The sequence below is a fragment of the Artemia sp. Qi Xiang Cuo genome, chromosome 2, assembly GCF_049724085.1.
Source record: "Artemia sp. Qi Xiang Cuo chromosome 2, ASM4972408v1, whole genome shotgun sequence".
NCBI lineage: Eukaryota > Metazoa > Arthropoda > Branchiopoda > Anostraca > Artemiidae > Artemia > Artemia sp. Qi Xiang Cuo.
The window spans coordinates 64189802-64209195 of record NC_142795.1 but is presented as its reverse complement, the minus strand read 5'-3'; the positions used below and the strand labels follow the sequence as shown (position 1 = coordinate 64209195).

General features: G+C 34.8%; 1 protein-coding gene across 1 annotated transcript in view; it reads left to right on the top strand.

Moving 5' to 3' along the window:
- LOC148955488 (uncharacterized) overlaps nucleotides 1-19394 on the top strand; it is a 64877-nt gene that overhangs the window by 11305 nt on the left and 34178 nt on the right. Inside the window, exons 7-11 of the mRNA XM_089107481.1 lie at nucleotides 2273-2369; nucleotides 3643-3821; nucleotides 9248-9418; nucleotides 13946-14146; nucleotides 18481-18630. Of these exons, the coding sequence (XP_088963607.1) occupies nucleotides 2273-2369; nucleotides 3643-3821; nucleotides 9248-9418; nucleotides 13946-14146; nucleotides 18481-18630 (798 nt within the window). The remainder of the gene's footprint in view (nucleotides 1-2272; nucleotides 2370-3642; nucleotides 3822-9247; nucleotides 9419-13945; nucleotides 14147-18480; nucleotides 18631-19394) is intronic.

Genomic DNA, 19394 nt, shown 5'->3' with positions numbered 1-19394 from the left:
TGTTTATTTATTACTATTTTCTATAGACTAAAGAAAAATGGGATCGAAGCGAAATAAATAAAGAAGTGAAATTTTATTGTCAGATGTTTCTCCTACGAAGAGTTTCATGTCTCAAGTTGTGAAACTTTTAAACCAAATAGAATTGTAATAAACAGGTTTTCTTAAATTTGAATGGATCCTTGAAAAATCTTTGGGATACCCCTCCCCTTTTATAAAGACGTACATAACTTGTTAGTTAAGATAGATGTTCGCCTATTCCGAATAATCTTTTATACAATCTTAAGGTAATAAACCCCAAAGAAAAGATATAGAAATGGCTTGGCTGTCCACGGTCGAAGAATATTGCTAGGACTAAACTTGTCCGGCAGGTTTTGATCTTAGACCATGATGGCGTACATTTAATAAAATTATTATTTTCAGTTTGAAAGCTTATAAAGGTTTTTAGAGAAAGTAAAATGAACTACAATATCGATAACTCAAGTTATCGTTTAAGGTATATTTTTTTGCTAGGTCCTGCAAAACCCTGATTCTAAGTTCAAAAACAAATTATCTTTTTTTCGAGCCAGAATCGCTTTTGGTACAGCATCTTCAATTACTTCAAGTCAAATTTAGATGTTTTGTTAAGTACATAAATCAACTGTAAATCAACGTAAGAAATCAACGATGGGGAAACACTTGACTGTTCTACAATTCGAGCATTGGGTTCTGACATTTGTTGTGTTTTGGAGAAACGCTACCGTTCTTGACATAGGAGAAAAGTTCCCAGAGAGTTGACAAAACCAACAATATTTTTCCAGTAAAAAATTAGAAAAAAAATTGAGCGTACTAAATAGTACAATTCAAAAATAAACCCTTCTAATTCTAAAAGTAAACTTTCTTGGATTATTTTAACGTCCAAATCATGTGATGCTTAAAACTATTTCTTCTAGGTCTGAGATAAGAAGTTCTGTCTCTTTTCTAAATTTTAGGAACTAATCATAATTCTTCGTTCTTTCAATATCCTCAAGGTGTCTTGCAAAAGTAATTTTACTTTGTGCGATTCGAATCCGGCCCATTCATTTTATGGGATAAATAGGGGTTGAGGGGGGTCCTCTATCCGGAAGAAGAGTCTGTTGGATATCAAACAAACTTAATCAAAGGGTCATAGATTTAGTTTTCGGTGTCCTGTATCCATTCTCATCTGCGCGGAAGGATATGGTGTATAAAATCCTTTTATCAGGACATTTAGCAGAAAAGGATATCGGATTTTAACGAACCTTGGTGAAAAACAAGATGTATTGTCATAGTTATACTTTCAGGGATCCAGGAACTGGTCTGGCCTTTGGAGAGAGAACCCTAAATTCTCGTCATCAGGACACTTTGCTGAAAGACATATCAGATATAAGCTTAACTTTGCCAGAAGTTAGAGAAACTGATAATTTTGATTTTTCGTAGTCCGTACTCTTTAAGAGCATAGTGAGAGAAGGTGACCAATTTTTGTCATCAGGGCATGTACCAAAATGAGTTTTTGGGTCTTTTCAAACTTTGGGGAGTCAAATCTATTTTTACTAGCCTAATCACTAGGATTCACTCGTTAAAATCTGGTCAAAAGCTGTCATCTTGATGTTGGGTGACCTGGGAACCAGAAGAAGATACAGAATTTATGGTGGAGGGGGGGGCACCGAAGATACTGTGGCTCCCTCATTGGTATTTTTGGCCGTCTGTCTGTGTAATTATTGTAATTTTTGGCCTTCTAGAAAATGGCACGGGTCCCTATGCCATCTCTCCCTGACCAGTTCCCGTCATCCTGTCCGTTCTTGTCATCTGTATTTATATGAATGGTCTGTTGAATCTCAATCAGCTTTGGTAGAGATTAGTCGCTATAAGTTAATTTGTGGTTCGATTCCAACCCCCTATTTGCACATCATTTATGAAATGGCTAGCAATTTCAACAACAGTAGGATTAATTGGAATGATAATGTAACTAAAACAAATGTCAAAATAGGTACTAACAATTAAGAATGGTAAGATTACCCTAAATAAGCGTTAAAACGAGCAAATTTATGATATGCGGTATAGATTTTTTTTTTTTTTTTAATAATCAAGGTTTGGCACGCTCTCTTCACCTTCCTCTTCTGTCCAAAAACTTTTCTATAAAATTTTTTTTCCTTAAACATGATGATGTTGTTCGCATTCTGAATATAGTAGAGGTTACAGCTATTCTTGGTAAATTATAAAGTAACTCATTTATTCACATGAGATATTCTTGTTATTAAAGTGGTTTTATTTTCAGATATCACTTTTGCGGAATGTTGCTTGGATCTTGGCGGAGCTGTGCAGGAACAAGGATCCTCGCCCACCATTTGATCAGGTTAAGCTGTTTATACCTGGTATAAAGCACCTCCTGACATTGCCTGATTCCTAAATTTTAGGTTAGTCATTTTATTTTTATATTGTAATCCTACTGTTGTGCTGTCGTCCTCTTAAAAAAAAAAGATAAAATACAAAGAAAAAAAAGTAACAATAAGCAAGAATTTAAAAAGAAGGAGATTTTAAGCCACTGGAAAAGAAGAAATGAATAGACGAAGCAGATATTTCGGCAAGGACCTCGGCAAAACTGTCCTCATTGCCCAAAAAATCACCTTCGTTTTGGTTTCTTTTTTTTGGTTGTTTTGTATGTTTTGGTTGTATTTATTTTTTCTTCTTTTTTTTTGGTTTCTATATGGCCATTCAAAGCTATCATGAACTTTCATAAACCTAAGAAGGACTTAAGAACTACCAGGCTCAGTAGGAATTCGCTATTGAAGTTTGCGATCAATTCAGTTGTTAAGCTTGCTAATTTTTAAGCTATTTCAGTTCAATTTTTCTCTATCGAGCTATTAGTGTTCCATAACTTGATGCCTAAGCAATCAAAATTGTACATCTTTTAAATATAATTGGAAAATTACAAGACTTGAACCTTTCGATCTTTTTTTGGCATAAAGGGGCTTCATTTCTTCTATTGGAACTTGTTTGGATGGATGTCAACTTTTGTCTTTTTTATCATATGTTCATTTAGTCTAGTTTATATTTTCAAACGAGATACAAAAAGGGATAGAATAATTTGAAAAAAATAAGATAGTAAAACTTGAAATAGACGGCAGTTACCCAGAATAAATGTGAGGCTATCACTTCCTTCGCTTTACATTGGGCTTTTCTAAACAAAGTCCCCATTTTCAACTTGGAACTCTTATTAAAATGTTTGAAATATCAATGTACTTAGTTTGGGTGTTTCAATAGATCAAGTTTTGGGTATATTTCGTGTGTCTCTTAAGCGTTTAGATGGTGAGGGGGTATTGAAGAATTTGCAAACCTTCTATACGGGATATGTTTTGCTGGTTTAAAAATTTTATATTTGATTTATACTTTCATTTGTTTTTTTTTAATACAGGCTTTTATTCAGTTTTTGAAAATTTTGTAAGTGAAGTATTATCAATATGAAGCGAACGTCCATCATGTGAATCTATGGACTGGGGGCCAGTCCTTTGTACTTTTCTTTGAGAAACCAATCTTCTTCTCCCTCCCCACTATGTTCAGCAGTGGGAAAACTGATGGGCTGTTGTCATCTCAAAGGAAAAGATAGGAAAGTACTTATTGCTTAGTAGGTATTCCTATTTTTTCTAGTCGATACATGCTGTGCTCTTTCGTACATCTCAGATAGGAGTAATGACGGAATAGAACTAGTTATAGATGCTGGTCTTATACCTCGACTTGTCGAACTTCTTGATGGTAACGAGGCTGCCATTGTTGCATCAGCACTCTATTCCATTGGTCCAATCATTTTCAACGGAACAAATACTCAGGTAATTCCCTCCTACTTCTTTAAGTTAACAACCACTTGTGAATGTTCAAAAAATGATTTGAAATATTAGCTTATGCTCCCGAGACCGTAATGCGTAGTCTTCTTGACTAATCACCTTTATTAGAAAAGTGTTGCCATAAGAAAACCACAAATTGGAAAAGAAACATTTTTCTGAGTCAGTAATAACAAGTTGGTTTCAAAAAGTGACAGATATTCAGTGTTTGCACTTTTAAATTCTAGGTAGGGGGCATTACTTCCCCCTCAAGATTCTTTTAGGGACCACAGTGGTTATTTACAAAAAATTTTTTTCTTGAAATGCTATTTTTCTGGCATCTGATTCCCTTCTTCTCAAATATTTTCTGCACAAAGGTGGAAGGCGTTGGAGGCGGCTTTGTCCCCACTTCAAGCTGACCTGACGGATCTTATCCCCCCCCCCAAAAAAAAATAAATAAAATTAGCTGCCTAGCTGTTTTTTCACACCTCTTCCCTTTTCCTTTCTCAACCACTAGTAAAAAATTTGGAATGAGTTGTCTGACTATTTTTTCCATTCTTCTCCCCCCTTGCTTGCCCTCTTGTAAGAACATTCCAACCTTTATTGGAAAAGCTTTTCATGCTACCTTTTTCTTTCGACCTCACAGATCTTGTAGTTGAAGCTCCGCTGTTTACAATATATTCTTAACGAAGTTGATTAATCTCTGACAGAGAGTTTATGCAAAGTTTTCAATCTGCTTGAAAAGTTGCAGTGTTGCGCAGTATATTTGATAAAGGAGGGAACTCCAGCTTTACGCCGATATTATCTCTTATAAATTCAAAACAGCCCAGGATACTAACATTTTGCCGATCGAAATCACTTTATAATTATGCATATACATGCTGACAATAGGCAAATTTATGACCTTTTTTCCTCTTGGCAAGTCCATTGTTATGCTACACCTTTTTGGCATCGTCTAATTAGTAGGATAACATGTATCTTTATTCTCCTTTCCTTAGTTTTTATCATCTTTTATTCCCTTTAAATCTTTTAATGCACTACACGGTCAATTTGGAACTAAAAATTGCTTATCAACTGATACAGGAGCTAAATATGGCGGGGCGGGGGGGGGGAGAGGGCGAGGAAGTCTATTGGACTTAAGCTCGACTAAGGATAGGAAAGACATAAAAAGCTCTCTGATGTTCCTTGTTGTTCAAGTCAGGGGACTGTAATTTTCTTTAGAGGGCTTTGAGTCACGACAATGCCAATAGTGTACTTTTTTTGTTAGAGATTTTTTTTCTCTCGAAATCCTCTGAAATTTGTTTTCACAATACAATTTTCCTTAAAAATGGCTTGCACCTTACTAGATTTTAGCTACCGCTGCGACCACGATGAGTGAACATACATAAATAAAGAGGGAACATGGGCAACTTTGACCCGTGGGTCTGAGTTTTGAGTAACAATTAATTTTATTTGTACTTTTCAAGACTGTTCAAGACTCATATAGTTTTCAGTAAAGCGCCAATGACGCAGTAGATTTTAGACTTTTACCGTGAGAGAAGGAGGCAAAACCCAAACTCTTCTTTGTAGAGGTTTTGCTCGTTTCAAGCTTGATTTGCCTATTCAATTTAAGTTTCACTCGTTTTAAGATTTGTTTATTCATTTATGTTAGTACCTACTGTATGTTTGTTAACTATGGTTGTTTATTTAATTTCTCTTCGTTTTGGGTTTCATTTATGTTTTAATAGCAAAATTTTTTTGTTCGTTTTAAGCTTTACTCATTTTGAGATTTATTTATTCATTTATATTCATACTTGTTGTATCTTTATTTATATGATAGTTTATTTGGAATTATTGTAGGTTTCTATTTCTTCTGATCTTAAGTTTAATACGGCCTTTACTTCAGTGCAAAAAACTTCTTTTTCGGAAAGTTTTTTTTTAGTTAATAAATTTTAAAATAAGTGAAACTCACATGGAATACTCAAATCAAGCTTAAAATGAACAAAAATCACTAAAAATAAGATTTTGGGTATCGCCTCCTTCTCTCACTGTAAAAGTCTAAAACCTACTGAGTCGTTTGCGCGTTAGTGAAAACAATATTCTTGAACATTCTTTAGAAAATACAAATAAACTCAAATTGAATATTTGATATATAATGATATTAATTGTCGAAAAATCATCAGTTCAAAATTTTATTTCACTTTTATTTTTATTTTCATTTTCAATGCTGTCTCAAATGCCACAATATGGCTATCTCAAAATTTTGATTAGATGTGTTTGGCGGAGTGATGGGTGGGGGGGCTAGCTGCCCTCCAATCACTTTTGACTATTAAAAAGGGCACTCTCAATTTCCAATCGAATGAACCCTTTTCGAAGTTTCTACGACAACTCCTTCGATACGTAGTGCCTGACTGAAGAAGAAGAGGAAAAAAACACATTGTGCCCACATCGTTCTTTACTTAGGCAGCGCCACCGCGCTGCCTATGATTAAACTATATCTTGAACAGTCTTGGAAACGAACTAATAAACTTAAAGTAAATATTTGATGTACAAATGATATTAATTGCTGAAAGCTCATCATTTCATAATTTTACTATAATTTTAATGTTTATTTTCAATATTAAATACAAAAGAAAATATTTATAATATAATTAGTTAGCAGCGCATTCAGGAGATCCTGAATCAAACATTTTCTCTTTTCTTAATAAATAACGTGAAAAAAGGAAACTAGAACTTTCAATTTCTAATCATTTGAATCCCCTCTGAATTGTTTACGACCACCTCTCCTGGACATACGTTAGAACCCTTCCCCGGGCAGGGGGGGGGGTATATTGAAACCGAGTAGTTTGTCATCTGATCGTTGGACTGTTTCAAACTTAATGGCCATCTAAAAAAATTGATATTGTTATCCCTGGAGTTTGTTAGATGACTTTTTGTCCATTTTGAACAAAATGGCTATTTAAAAAAATTGATCGGACGTATTTGGGGAAAAGAGGGTTTGGGAGGGAGCTAGTTGCCATCGGCACTTTTGACTCTTAAAAACAAAATTACTACTTTTGATTTCTAATCGTTTGAGTCCCCTCTAAAGCTTATGCAACCACCTTCCATGAAAACTTGTATGTCACCAGGGCATAAGTTACAACCCTTCCTCTAGGATCCGGGGGGGTATATTGACCCCGAAGTTTTGTTATCTGATCGTTGAATTATTTCAAACAAACTGGCTATCCCAAGATTTTGCCAGGATGTATTTGGGGAAAAGAGGGTGTGTGTGGTTGGGGGGGGGTAGATAACCTCCGACCACTTTTCACTCATAAAAGGATGACTCGAATTTTCAATTTCTAATCATCTGAGCCCCTTCTGAAGTGGTTCGACCGCCCCTTACGTAAAAACATGTATACCCTGGGGTATAACTTAAAATACTTGCCTGGGGCTCTGAGGGGTTGTATCGACCCCAGAGCCATTGTTATCTGACTTACAACTATTTTTAACAAAATGGCTATCTTAAAATTTTTATCATATGGGTTTGGGGAAAAAAGAGCGCGTGGGGAGGGGGCTAGATTCCCTTCGATCCTTTTTTACTCTTAAAAGGTGAATTAGAATTTTCGGTTTCCAATCAAATGAGCCCACTCTGAAGTTTATACAAGCACTTCTTCATAAAGCCAGCTCCCATTTATCTGGGGGAGTTGTGTTAGACCGGTGAGTTTTTGTTATCTGGTTTTTGAACTATTTTTAACATAATTGCTATCTTAAAATTCATATCGGATGCATTTGGGGGAAAAGGCTTGGGGGGGGGGGGGGTTGTTGCCCTCTGATTGCTTTGGATTCTTAAAAAGGCATTAGAAATTCCGATTACCGATTGATTGAGGGCCCTCAAAAGTTTACGCGATCGCTTTTCATTTGAAGTGCCTCAGGACCCTTTAAGGTGTGGGGGGATTTTTTCCCCTCCGATCTATTTTAAATCTGAAAAAGTTAACTAGAAATTTCAATTTTCCATCAAATGGGGGGGAAAAGGCTTGGGGGGGGGGGGTTGTTGCCCTCTGATTGCTTTGGATTCTTAAAAAGGCATTAGAAATTCTGATTACCGATTGATTGAGGGCCCTCAAAAGTTTACGCGATCGCTTTTCATTTTAAGTGCCTCAGGAAAAAAATAAAATAATAAGACATTGAACCCTTTAAGGTGTGGGGGGATTTTTTCCCCTCTGATCTATTTTAAATCTGAAAAAGTTAACTAGAACTTTTAATTTTCCATCAAATGAGCCCTCTCTGAAGTTTATACGAGCATCCTTTCCATAAGAACCGTTTATGCCTCCAGGGCATAGCTTACAATGCCTGTCCCCAGGCTCTTGGGGGTTGTGTCGATACTTGAGTTTTTATTATCTGATCTTATAACTATTTTTGACAAAATGGATATCTCAAAGTTTTTATCTGATGCATTTGGGGAAAAAAGGGCGTGGGGTGGTTGTTGCCCTCTGATCACTTTGGACTCTTAAAAAGGGTTCTAGAACTTCGGATTTCCAATCGTATGAGCCCTTTCCAAAGTTTATAATGCCACCCCTTCCATATGAAGTGCCTCTGGACAAAAAAGTTAAACATTGGAGCCATATGGTCCTTAATATAGGCAACGCTACAGCGTTGCCTCTGATAGCTAGATAAATTGGGAGCGAATGTTAAATTAAATCTTTTTTTGGGCCGAAGTTATAAAGCCTTAGCTTGCATACATTTTGCATCTTTTATAAGAAACGGCTTTGATTGGGTGTTAGGAAATAGATAATGTCGGTTTTAAGCAGAAACGGCGTATGCTCTGACTGCCCTTTAAGGAAAGTGTATCGTTATTTTCCTGAAGAAAAAATCTTCCTGGGACGCGTTTTTTTTAAGTTCTCAAGGGTTCATAAATATTGAGTTAGTCAGTAGTAAAAAAAAAAACAAAGCATTAGTTGTTCCTCAATCGACTTTAATCGACAAAGTCAACCAAAGGTTGCTGTCACATTTTGCGCTGCCCAGGAATGTAAATAGTGTTACGACTAATTTCAAATAGGAAAATTTTCTTCTTGTTTCTTGTTGTATTTTGGTTTGTATTTTCGTATTTGGTATCATTAAGTTAGGTAATTTCCCTATTTCAAGGCTCATATGATCGGGATATTCTACGCCTATGTATGTAGCCAAAATTTGGGGTAGGGGGAGTGTACGAATCTTTTTCTTAGGTTAGGGTATGAAAAAACAAAAAAAGAACAATTTTAGGCCAAAAATTTGAGCGTATCATTAATCCCTTGCATTGTTATGATTTGCTCTGAGATTTATGTGTACCTGTTCTATTATTCAGTCATGCTCGGACTGGAGGTGGAGAGAAAGGTTTATTTTTCCTGTGCTGAAGTTTTTCACCTTGTTTATTTTATTTGTATTATTTTAGTATTATTCAGAAAAATCAAGAATAATAAATGGATATTTACAATTTTTAGACGGATGCTGTTGTATCCCAAGGATTGTTAAAAGTTTTGGCCCGTTTGTTTAACCATACAAACGTAAATATAGTGCAACAAGCTGCTTGGACTATCCGTAACATCACAGCTGGCAATCACGGTCAAATCCAAGCTGTCCTTGACTCTGGATGCTTGGAACCCCTTATCAGTGTGAGTATTCTTCGTTCTTAATAATAAATGTTTCTCCCTTGTTCGATCCTTGTTCAAAACCTGATGCTTCATGTGAACAGAAATGAGATGAATGGCTGAAAAAAGGTTGCAAAATCATGCAAAATCCAAATCCGCCTAAAACTATAAATAAGTCTTCATTTTTCTGTGCAAAACTAAATTTGATAATTTTATGTTTATTGGGTAATTCACGAAGCCTATTTTATGCCTGACCATATATAGCCAATATTGGGTACTTGTTAATTAAACGAAATCAACCCAAGAAGTGAAGTTAGGTTAATCTAATGAAATATAACTTTTAGTTTATGTAATAATATAATGTGGGCTATGTATTTTCACATTAGGGGGGGGGGATAAAGTAGTTGGACAGCGCCCCTAATATAACCACCCCAACCCTAATTTGGAAATATATAGCCCGAATTATACAAGTCTTAATACATTCTATCACCCATCACTTGTCTTTGTGGCTATGAAACCGGTTTTCTAAGATTTAACCTAAGCGTCATTCTTGAGTGTGTTTTGCTTAAGTAACAAATTTTCAAAATATCACCCCTTTCTCCTTTTTGTCTTTTGAAACAACGAAAAAAAAAAATCATCTTTTGATATTGATTAATTAAAAAAGAATTTTTCTTACGGATGTAAAGAGCGAAATGGAAACTGAAAACGAACAAGAATTATTGCTAATAAGATTACACAAGATATCTACAAAAGAATTATCATAGATATGCAGTGATATTCACTATGCCACCCTGAAAAAAAAACAAACTATTAAAATATTGCTTTCTGCATATTATTGTGATTGTTCTTATAGGTATGGTCTTTGGGGAGGGGATCCCAAAGCCGAATCAAAGTTCCTTTTTAGGGCTTGTTCTTTGGGTTTTTTAGACTAATTTTGACTTATAGATTTCTCCAAACTAATCTCCCTTTTTCTTTGGCAGGACCATGACAATATTCTTCTCTTTTCTTTTTTATATTCTTATTTTCTGTTTATACGTTTTTTTAATTGGAGCTAATCTCTTTTCCTGAAAGCTTTTCGTGTTATGCAAGTTCTCTTTTAAATTTCTTTTGTTAAGTTGAGCCCTATCCCTCCAGTAAAGGGATTTCTAATCCGTCATTGAGGTTGTTTTGCCTTCTTTTGTCTCCATATTAAAGCAGTAAAACTACTGTATCTTGGTGTAGATTTTCAAAAATGGATGTTTAGTGCAAGGATCTGTCGTTACATTTTTGAACTAAATGGGTTTTCATTATATACTTTTATAGTTTATGATTCATAATTCATCAAAACAGTAAGTCTATAGAAAATGGTATGTCTATTAGCAGCTTCTGTGTATTAAAATTGTTTTTTTTTTTTTTTTTTAAATTAGTAGCTGACTTTTGTAGTATCAATATCCGCATATATTATTGCCCATCTTAAATGAACGGACAGACCAGCGGTGCTCGATTTACATAGGACGATTTACTGTTGCTAATAAATCCCAATGAATTTTTTAGATGTTTCAGTTTTTTCCGATAGCTCGAACAACAAAACAAGAACCGTATCGGATGAAAACCCCAATGACTGCCAAATTTGCTTCAGAAGATTGCTCGCCTCCTGGGGACAATAAATCCCTCATTATTACCCAGTGCCAGGCGTAGAGGGCTTTTTTTTTTTTTTTTATATGGAGGAGCATTGCGCCCCTGTTAATCTTATTTAGAATTGATAAGGGTTTATTCCAAAAATAACACAACACAAAAAAAACAAGTGACCTTCCATAAGCTAACGCTTGTTCGGAAGTATTTACCCTCTTAAAATTAACACTATAATAACATACTAGAGAGAAAAAAAGAAGAAAAAATGAAAGTCCTACACTCACTCGGCTCCTGGTCGCAATAACCAATTATCAATACTTCACATCACATACTCCAAAATTTCCCGCCGCCATCCCATAAATAATAAAAAAAAAAAAAATGTATATATATATATATATATATATATATATATATATATATATATATATATATATATATATATATATATATATATATATATATAGGAAATATATAGGAAATATATAGGAAAAAACGGGATCCGGGCAAACCTGAGAGTGACTCAAATATACCACCCTTTAAACAAAATCATATCTATGGAGACAAAGGGTTTTAAGGTCTCGACAGAACTCCCATAAATTCGCTGACCTTTTTAAATAAACAGGCAAATTATTCCAGACAACTGGCCCCACATGACGTATTGAAAATAGTAATCAAGTACAAGCAACTAGAGGTGTCCGTATATCTCTAGCATGACGAGTAGGATAATTGTGTTTATCATCACCGGAAATAAATGAATTTTAAAAACACTTGGGAACCAAATTAGAAAAATATTTAAACATAAATAACCCATGGTAAAATTTTCCAAGCCCTGACACAGGGATAATATTTAACTGTACATATTAGGATCTCACCGATGTTCTCCGATTATCTCCGGACAACACTCGCATTGCCATATTTTGTATCACACGTAACTGCTGCAAATGCACTGAAAATGTGCTAGACCATATACTCACGTAATATACTAAATACTGGTGAACTAACGAAAAATAAATCAATCTCAAAACAGAATCCTGGAAAATATTTTTTTACTTTCTCATCATTCCAACATTTCTTGCAATCTTACTACTAATAAAAGAAACATGATTTTTAAGACTAAGGCATTCATCCACAATAAGACCAAGGTATCGTATAGTATTTGTACGCTTAATTACATAATTCTCCATTTGCATATCAACAATCCAAGGGTAAAAATTTTATGATCTACCATACATAATAAAACCTGATTTACTATGGTTTAACAAAAGCTTATTCACTCTCATCCACTTAGCTATACCTAACATGCATCTTCTCATTATCTCTATTAAATCAGATTCAGTCTTTGCTGCGGCAGTAAAATGGGTATCATCTGCAAAACTAGGAATAATCACCCTACAATTAGAATGTGCACTATCTAAAAAGTCCAAAACAGAAAATCGTAAGTCGTTAATATAAACCAAGAATAAAAGCGGACCTAAAACAGAACCATGTGGAACACCATAGTCAACCATTCTTTCACCAGATCTCACATTGGAACTTTTAACGCACTGGGTCCTACCTCTCAAAAAAGTTTCAAATAATTTCAACGCATTTCCTCTAATTCCACGATTTTCAAGCTTCATAATTAAAATTTCATGGTCAACTGAATTGAACGCTTTAACAATATCTAAAAAATAGACGCCGCCTTAAAACCTTGGTCCAAAGCATCATGCACAAACGTTGTCAAAAATAAAACTACCTGTTCTGTAGACATCTTACGAAAACCGAACTGATTAGAATGGGAAAAGGAAATATTCTCCAAGAACTCAGATACTCTAGAATTAAAAAGTTTTTCAACTAGTCTAGATATAACAGAAAGGAGGGATATCGGTCGATAATGAATAAAATTTTTCCTATCACCCCCTTTAAATAAAGGTATTACTCTGGCATTTTTAAGACACTCCGGATATATACCACATTTAAAACTAGCATTAATCAGGTACAAAATTTGTTGTGATATCACAGGAAAAATTGACTTGAAAACTTTTGTTGAAATAAAGTCTGACCCGGATGCACTATTTCGCATACCATTTACCACATCACACAATTCTTGTTCAGTAACCGGTCGCAAATACATAGAAACGTCACTACGTTCAGGCAAAAACTGAGTAAAATCACCATCACTTGCATGCTGCTCAACAGACGACGCTAACCGGCCCCCTACACTAGAAATGTGCTCACACATACCTTCAGTAGTTTCGCGAATATTTTCACCATCAACAAGACTGCAAACAATTTCTGGCTTATTCGGTTTAATAACAGATTTTATAACATTCCAAGTCTTTCTCGGGTTACCCTCCGCTTTTTTAAAACTATCATTCAGGTAATCTAACTTAGCTTTACGAAGTATACTATTTAACTTATTAATATACGCTTTATAAATATTTTCATCGCTAATGTTATTACTTTATACGTACTTTTTATACAATTGCTGTCGCCTAGATAGAGAAACTAGAATACTCTTTATGACCCAAGGCTTTTTCGGCGAATCAAAATATTTACGTTTCTTCCTAACTTGACTATAAGCAACTACCGTATCCTTAATCATCGAATACCAAAGTGTAAATTTATCATTCATTTCCATATCATTGCCATATAAAAAATCACATTTTTTTTTTTCCAAGCTCATTTTTTAACTTCGGCACATTAATAACAAAAACAATTTTTCGGTACTTCGGAACGCTCTGATCTTGGCCGGTTCAAAAGAGAAGGAATAGATACTAACAGACCGAAATGATCCGAAACATCGTTTACAATAACACTCGCACTACTATATCCAGTATTTAAGAAAACGCTATCAATGCAGTAATAACAGAGATGTCTTATGTGGTAAAGGCGATATGTGAGTGATAGTAATTTCACAAAAATTGAAAGATTTGTGTTCTAATTGATATTTGTGTTTAGGTACTTGAAAAGGGCGACCTTAAGTGTCACAAAGAAGCTTCATGGGCTGTAGCTAATATGATGTTTTGGGGTACGTTTGTGCAGGTCATCACACTCTGCCAGGCTGGTGCCACTAAATCAATTTGTGATCTTCTGTGGATCAAATATAATGATGTTGAAATATTGCAAGTCCTCCTTGGCTTCCTTGAAGATATTTTGAAGGTATTTTTTTTTTTCTTCAGTAGTTAAGATCATTTTTCACCTATGGTGGGGATGGTGTAAGTGGCAGAGGACCAGGGTCACCTCTGATATATTGCTTTTGGAGCTTAATTCTGACGGTAAATGGCTTAAAGCGCTCACTGAAAACCTACTTAATTGTAGAATAATATTAAAGCCAATACATTGAGTCCCATACTCTTACCTAAACCTTACCATACCCTTACCTTTCTTATTTAATTTCTGCTTATCTAAAGAAAATTTGATTTTGCTGTTAATATTAATTAGCGGCTAAATTGAACCGTTTTTTTTTTTCTTCTTCTTATTCTTCTTCTTCTTGAAAATGTGTCTAAAACGATAGAAGTTGGCTTAGGTAAGGTAAAGTAAAATTCGTTATAAACTAAAAAGTTGGCAAGGAACTAATATAGTTTTCAGGGGTGACTACAAAGGAAGTAATAAAATTTTATGCTACTCCATATATCTGTTTTTGATATATTCTACTATGTATTTATGCAGGCTACATATTTAACAGGTTTTGATCCATGTTTGTGTGATTTCAAATATTTAGGGAACAAAAAAAATATAAATAAGTGGTTAGTAATTTATCCTGAAAGTGTTAATTATGTCAAAAGCACGGGAGTGTATTGGAGTGTTTTTAGGATATGTGGGTACAATTAAAGCATGCTATCCCTGCATCTCCAACCCGTTTCAAAAATGAAAAAGAGTGCATATTGTGTTACACCCAAAAAAATACACTTAAATTTTCGAGTAGAATTTGAATCTCTTTAACTTATATTGGGCTACCATTTGAAATGTTTGAGACAACCGTGGATACCAGAGCCCTTCTAAATTGCCATTTGTTAAAGCAAAATCACACACTAAATGTACGTGTGAAAAATAAATTCTAGAAAAAGTTTTGATGTTTTTATGGGCCTCAAAGTTAAGGAGGATATGCTAAATTTTTTCCAGAGGAATTGTCTAAGGATAGTTTTATGTACTACATATCACAATTTCAAATACTGTTTATCAAATATAAGCTATACTGAAGGATGGATGGGTGACGTAGCGGATGAAGGATGATAGGTGGCTGAAATTTGTTCATTGGCCAACCAGCTGGGGCAGAAGCAGCCTTTGGGAGTGATAAAAGGTTTCTAGTTTTTCATAGATATAACAATTGTATCGTGTTATAGGGTGTTACTTCTATTATTAAGTATTAATACTGTGGAAAAAAGTTGAGAGCGTATATTCATTTGATACTATTATTTACGTTTAATATCCTTCAAAATAAACTCTCCTTGGATCTATAAAGTATCTCCTGTGTTTCTGATGTTCTTAGAAACGCCCCTGGAAACCATTTTCAAACTTCTTCATAGATGCTCTGTCCTATCGTACTGGGATTCAGCCACCTCTTGGGAAAGCTGACTTTTATATACTTTTTTTTTACCCTCTCTGAGAAAAGCACAATTCAGAGCAAGGTCTAGCGAATAAGGAGATTGAGGAAAGACTGGATTGTCGCGTTTGGTCCACGCCCTAGTATGGCTTTTCCAATTCCAACTGTATGGTCCTTTAAACTCGTGTTTTTCTTTATTCCTGTGCCCAGGAACAGCGAAGACACCTATGTAGGTTTTTGTAATAGTTTGTGCTTTTGGACTAGGCTCGTGACGGTCAATCGATCGAAAAAAAAATATGTATACTCAACTTTCACTAGGCTGCAAGTTTAATAAGCTTTCGTGGGTTTTTCACCTCATCTTTCCTTCACTGTGAAGATTTTACCTCTGTTTCTGGATAGTAACGTACCCACGTTTCATCAGCACCAGTAATTAATTTTTAATATTTATTTTTCTGGCAGATTTGGAGCATTCTAGCAAATCAGTGCCTATCTGTCTCCGATTTTCTTTTCTTCCTCTGATAACAGTTTTGAACAAATTTGTGTGCTATAAAAGAAAAGCTATGCTTTCAATATAGATTCGGTATTTTACCAAGTTTTTGGCAAACTCTAATGCACTTGCCTTCTTCTAAATTGTTGCTTAAGGTGTAATCCGACAAGACGTACAAACAGACTTAGCTTGATCACTTCTATGAAAGACTATTTAAATTTTGATAACGGCAATACTTTCATACTGAAACCGGTCTAGAAGTAATGCAATCAGGCTCGACATTTTTCTTCTTTTTTTTTTACTTTCAATTGTTTATAAAAAGAAATCAAAATCTAAATTAAATTTTATCAAAAAGAACTGGAGAAACTTAGAAGAGGTTTAAAATATCTAGGTCTTAAAAACCAGGTGAATGCTCACTGGTTGATAAAACAAGCTTTAAAAAAGTACGATACCTTTTTAAAGCTTAGCAGTGCCAAAGTTAGCTAGGCAGTGCCATATAAAAATTGTAAGTGATCTTGTTTCGTGTAAATTCTGCTGCTATTCCTGCAGGAATCCGTTGAAACTATAGTCTCTTTATGGGCTAATTTGAACAGAAATATCCGTTTAGCTAGGTGAACAATTTTGTCAAGCTTAATGGATGGAAGTAAATATTCCCAGTTTAACAGCTAAAGTTTATCCCACAATTGCCCCCGAATTTCCTATATGAAGAAGAGTTTTTTTCTGTTAAGTCATCAATCTATAGATCATCAATTTATAGCTACGCTATTGTTTCAGATTCTCTTCTTGGCTCTTTAATCTCGGTATGGAATTAAGTGAACCAAATCTGAAAAAGATACCCGTTGAATTAAGAGCCCTAGATTTAAAGAGCTGCTGTTAGGACACTGATTTTTGGGCTTTAATTTAAACCCTGCAATGGTGCTTCTTACACAATTTAGTATGGTATGTACTCGAAAGCCTTTCAAAAAAGGATTTATTTTTCCATTTCTTTTTACAAAATTTTTACAGTATTCAATGAGCATCCCTTGTGTTTTAGCTTTTATATTGTCTGATGCTTTTGTAAACAGAATCTATTTTTAATCGACATCTGACAAGGAATATTTTCTCTTAATTTCCAATTTTGTCAGAGAAAAGATCTGAACCAAGAGAAATGGCTATTGACATTTTCAAGCAGTTTCTCAATCGGATTCTTCGGAGCTATTTATAGCAACAAAGAAAGAAAAATAAATGCGAGGGAGTGTAGGAACTTTAAGAGTTGGAATTTGGAAAGGTCGATGAATCTAATGCAGAAAACATGTTCTAAACGTGGATGATGTTGTTTATTGTCGGTTGGGAACATCTTGGAAAATAATTCTAATTTTAATATTCTCGTTAAAAGAAACAACATTATGCAGATGAAATTTTTTCGATTAGTCAGAAGAAGAAAAACGTCAAAATTATGGTAGTGAAGAGCTTCGGCTTCGGCAGATCATCTTTCGCGATAGAATGTCTCTAGATCTTTTATTAACCTTAACGTCTTCGTCATCGACCTTCAGCATTGGTTGCTAATGTGTTTTTTGTTGTTTTTTTACTGTCGAAAAAAAAAGTTCTGAAGATATATGCAAATTTATTGCCTTTCTTAGGTTTACAGTGATTTCAAGGCTAAAATATCTAACATAATTCCAAAGCTGGCAATCCAATTGTAGTCTAGAATATTGGTCGCTTGAAGAGAGAACGGGGGTATTCAAATAAAAGAAACGTTGGTGAACAGTCAGCAAAATTTAAGCTTAAAAAATACTGCTCAAAATGTCTTATGAAGGTGTAGTTTTTTAAGATGGCGTAATCTTTTTTTCTAAATTTTTCTTAACCAGTTCGAACAATCTGACTTCATTTTCACTATCCTTGGTGCGGGAAAGAAAAAGGGGAAAAAAAAGGGATAAATACACCTAAATGCGGTTGTGTAGCGCACATCCCAAAAACAACAAGACATTTGATAAATATATCAGCAGAGGAAAGTGAGAAATACTCCTACTTAAACTCATGCTAAAGATAAAGGTTTGGGTAGCACTTACCCCTTTGTCCTCCTCTGAGTAAAATTTGTGATGACGCTAATGGTCCATACCATAGTTTTCACCAATAATGGTGAAACCTATGTTTTTCCATGTTTTTGGTTAAATGGCACGGGTATACGGCAGAAGTAAGCAGTCTGGTAAATAAACGCCGCCAACTTCAAAAGTAATAGCACACAAAAGTTACCTTTATACACTTTGGATCCCTAATGATCAAGAATTTCCTTTTTTAAGGTGTACATCAAAGTTTAGATCATGAGAACTGCTTCACACATTTTAATTTTTTTTTGTCTTTATAAGTGCTTAGAGAAATTTGAAAATGTTAGAACTGCTGAAAGGTGACAGCTGCTTATAAATCCCTGGCCTCAAAGGTCAGGGAATCAAAGTTAATGCTAAATAAAATGAGTTTATTTTGCAGATCGGTATGAAGAGCGATGAACTAAGCCGATTTGCATTGACGATTAAGGAGTGCGGAGGTTTGGATAAAATTGTGGGCTTTCAACTCCACTGGAATGCTGAGGTTAGGGAAAAAGCTGCCAGTATTATTAAAAAATACTTTTCTGATAAGGTAAGCTTTACAATTTGACTTGCCTTTATCTACGAATTGAAGGTGAATTCAAGCACATTAGAAAATTAGTTATAAGATCAAGCCATTGTCAGAGAAAGAGAGAAAAAAAACCCAACAGGATCTAGAAGTTTGGAATGTATTGAACACAACTCAAGATATCTGGGGAACGGACGTCAGTAGATTTGAAATGGAATATAGTTAGCTGCACAGAAAAGTGTATATTTAGATCCAGGTTTTCATAATTGTCCTAATTGAGTTTACGGATTCCTTCCATACTCCCCCCCTCCTCGTGTGTGTATTAGTATGTTAAGAATGAATCCAGTCGACGAGTTTTCCAGCCTACTTTAACTTTTCTTTCTTTCTTTTTTAAATTTGGCCATTTACTGCTATACTATCGCTATAAGAGTATGACATGTATCTGAATTCTTGGGATGATCAATGAGTTTGCACCTTAGAAACGGATCTGCAGTTAATCGCCCTTATCCATACATAGAAAGGTTATATCTTGCTTGGGAATGATCCAAAAGTATAGACAAAAAGAACCCTAATTTGCAGGAATCGGGAGCTTGCACAAGACATACATAGTCATGTAAACATGTTCTCGTAAAAAATATCATCGTTTTTTTTTTTGTGCTTTTTTTTAGGTTTTCTATAATGTTTGATGACATCAGACTACTTGTATGGAACTCGACTCAACCATCCCTTCTTGCGTGTGTGTTAATAGCATCATTTTTAGTTTTGGGAGACTTTTTTCTTAGATGTAA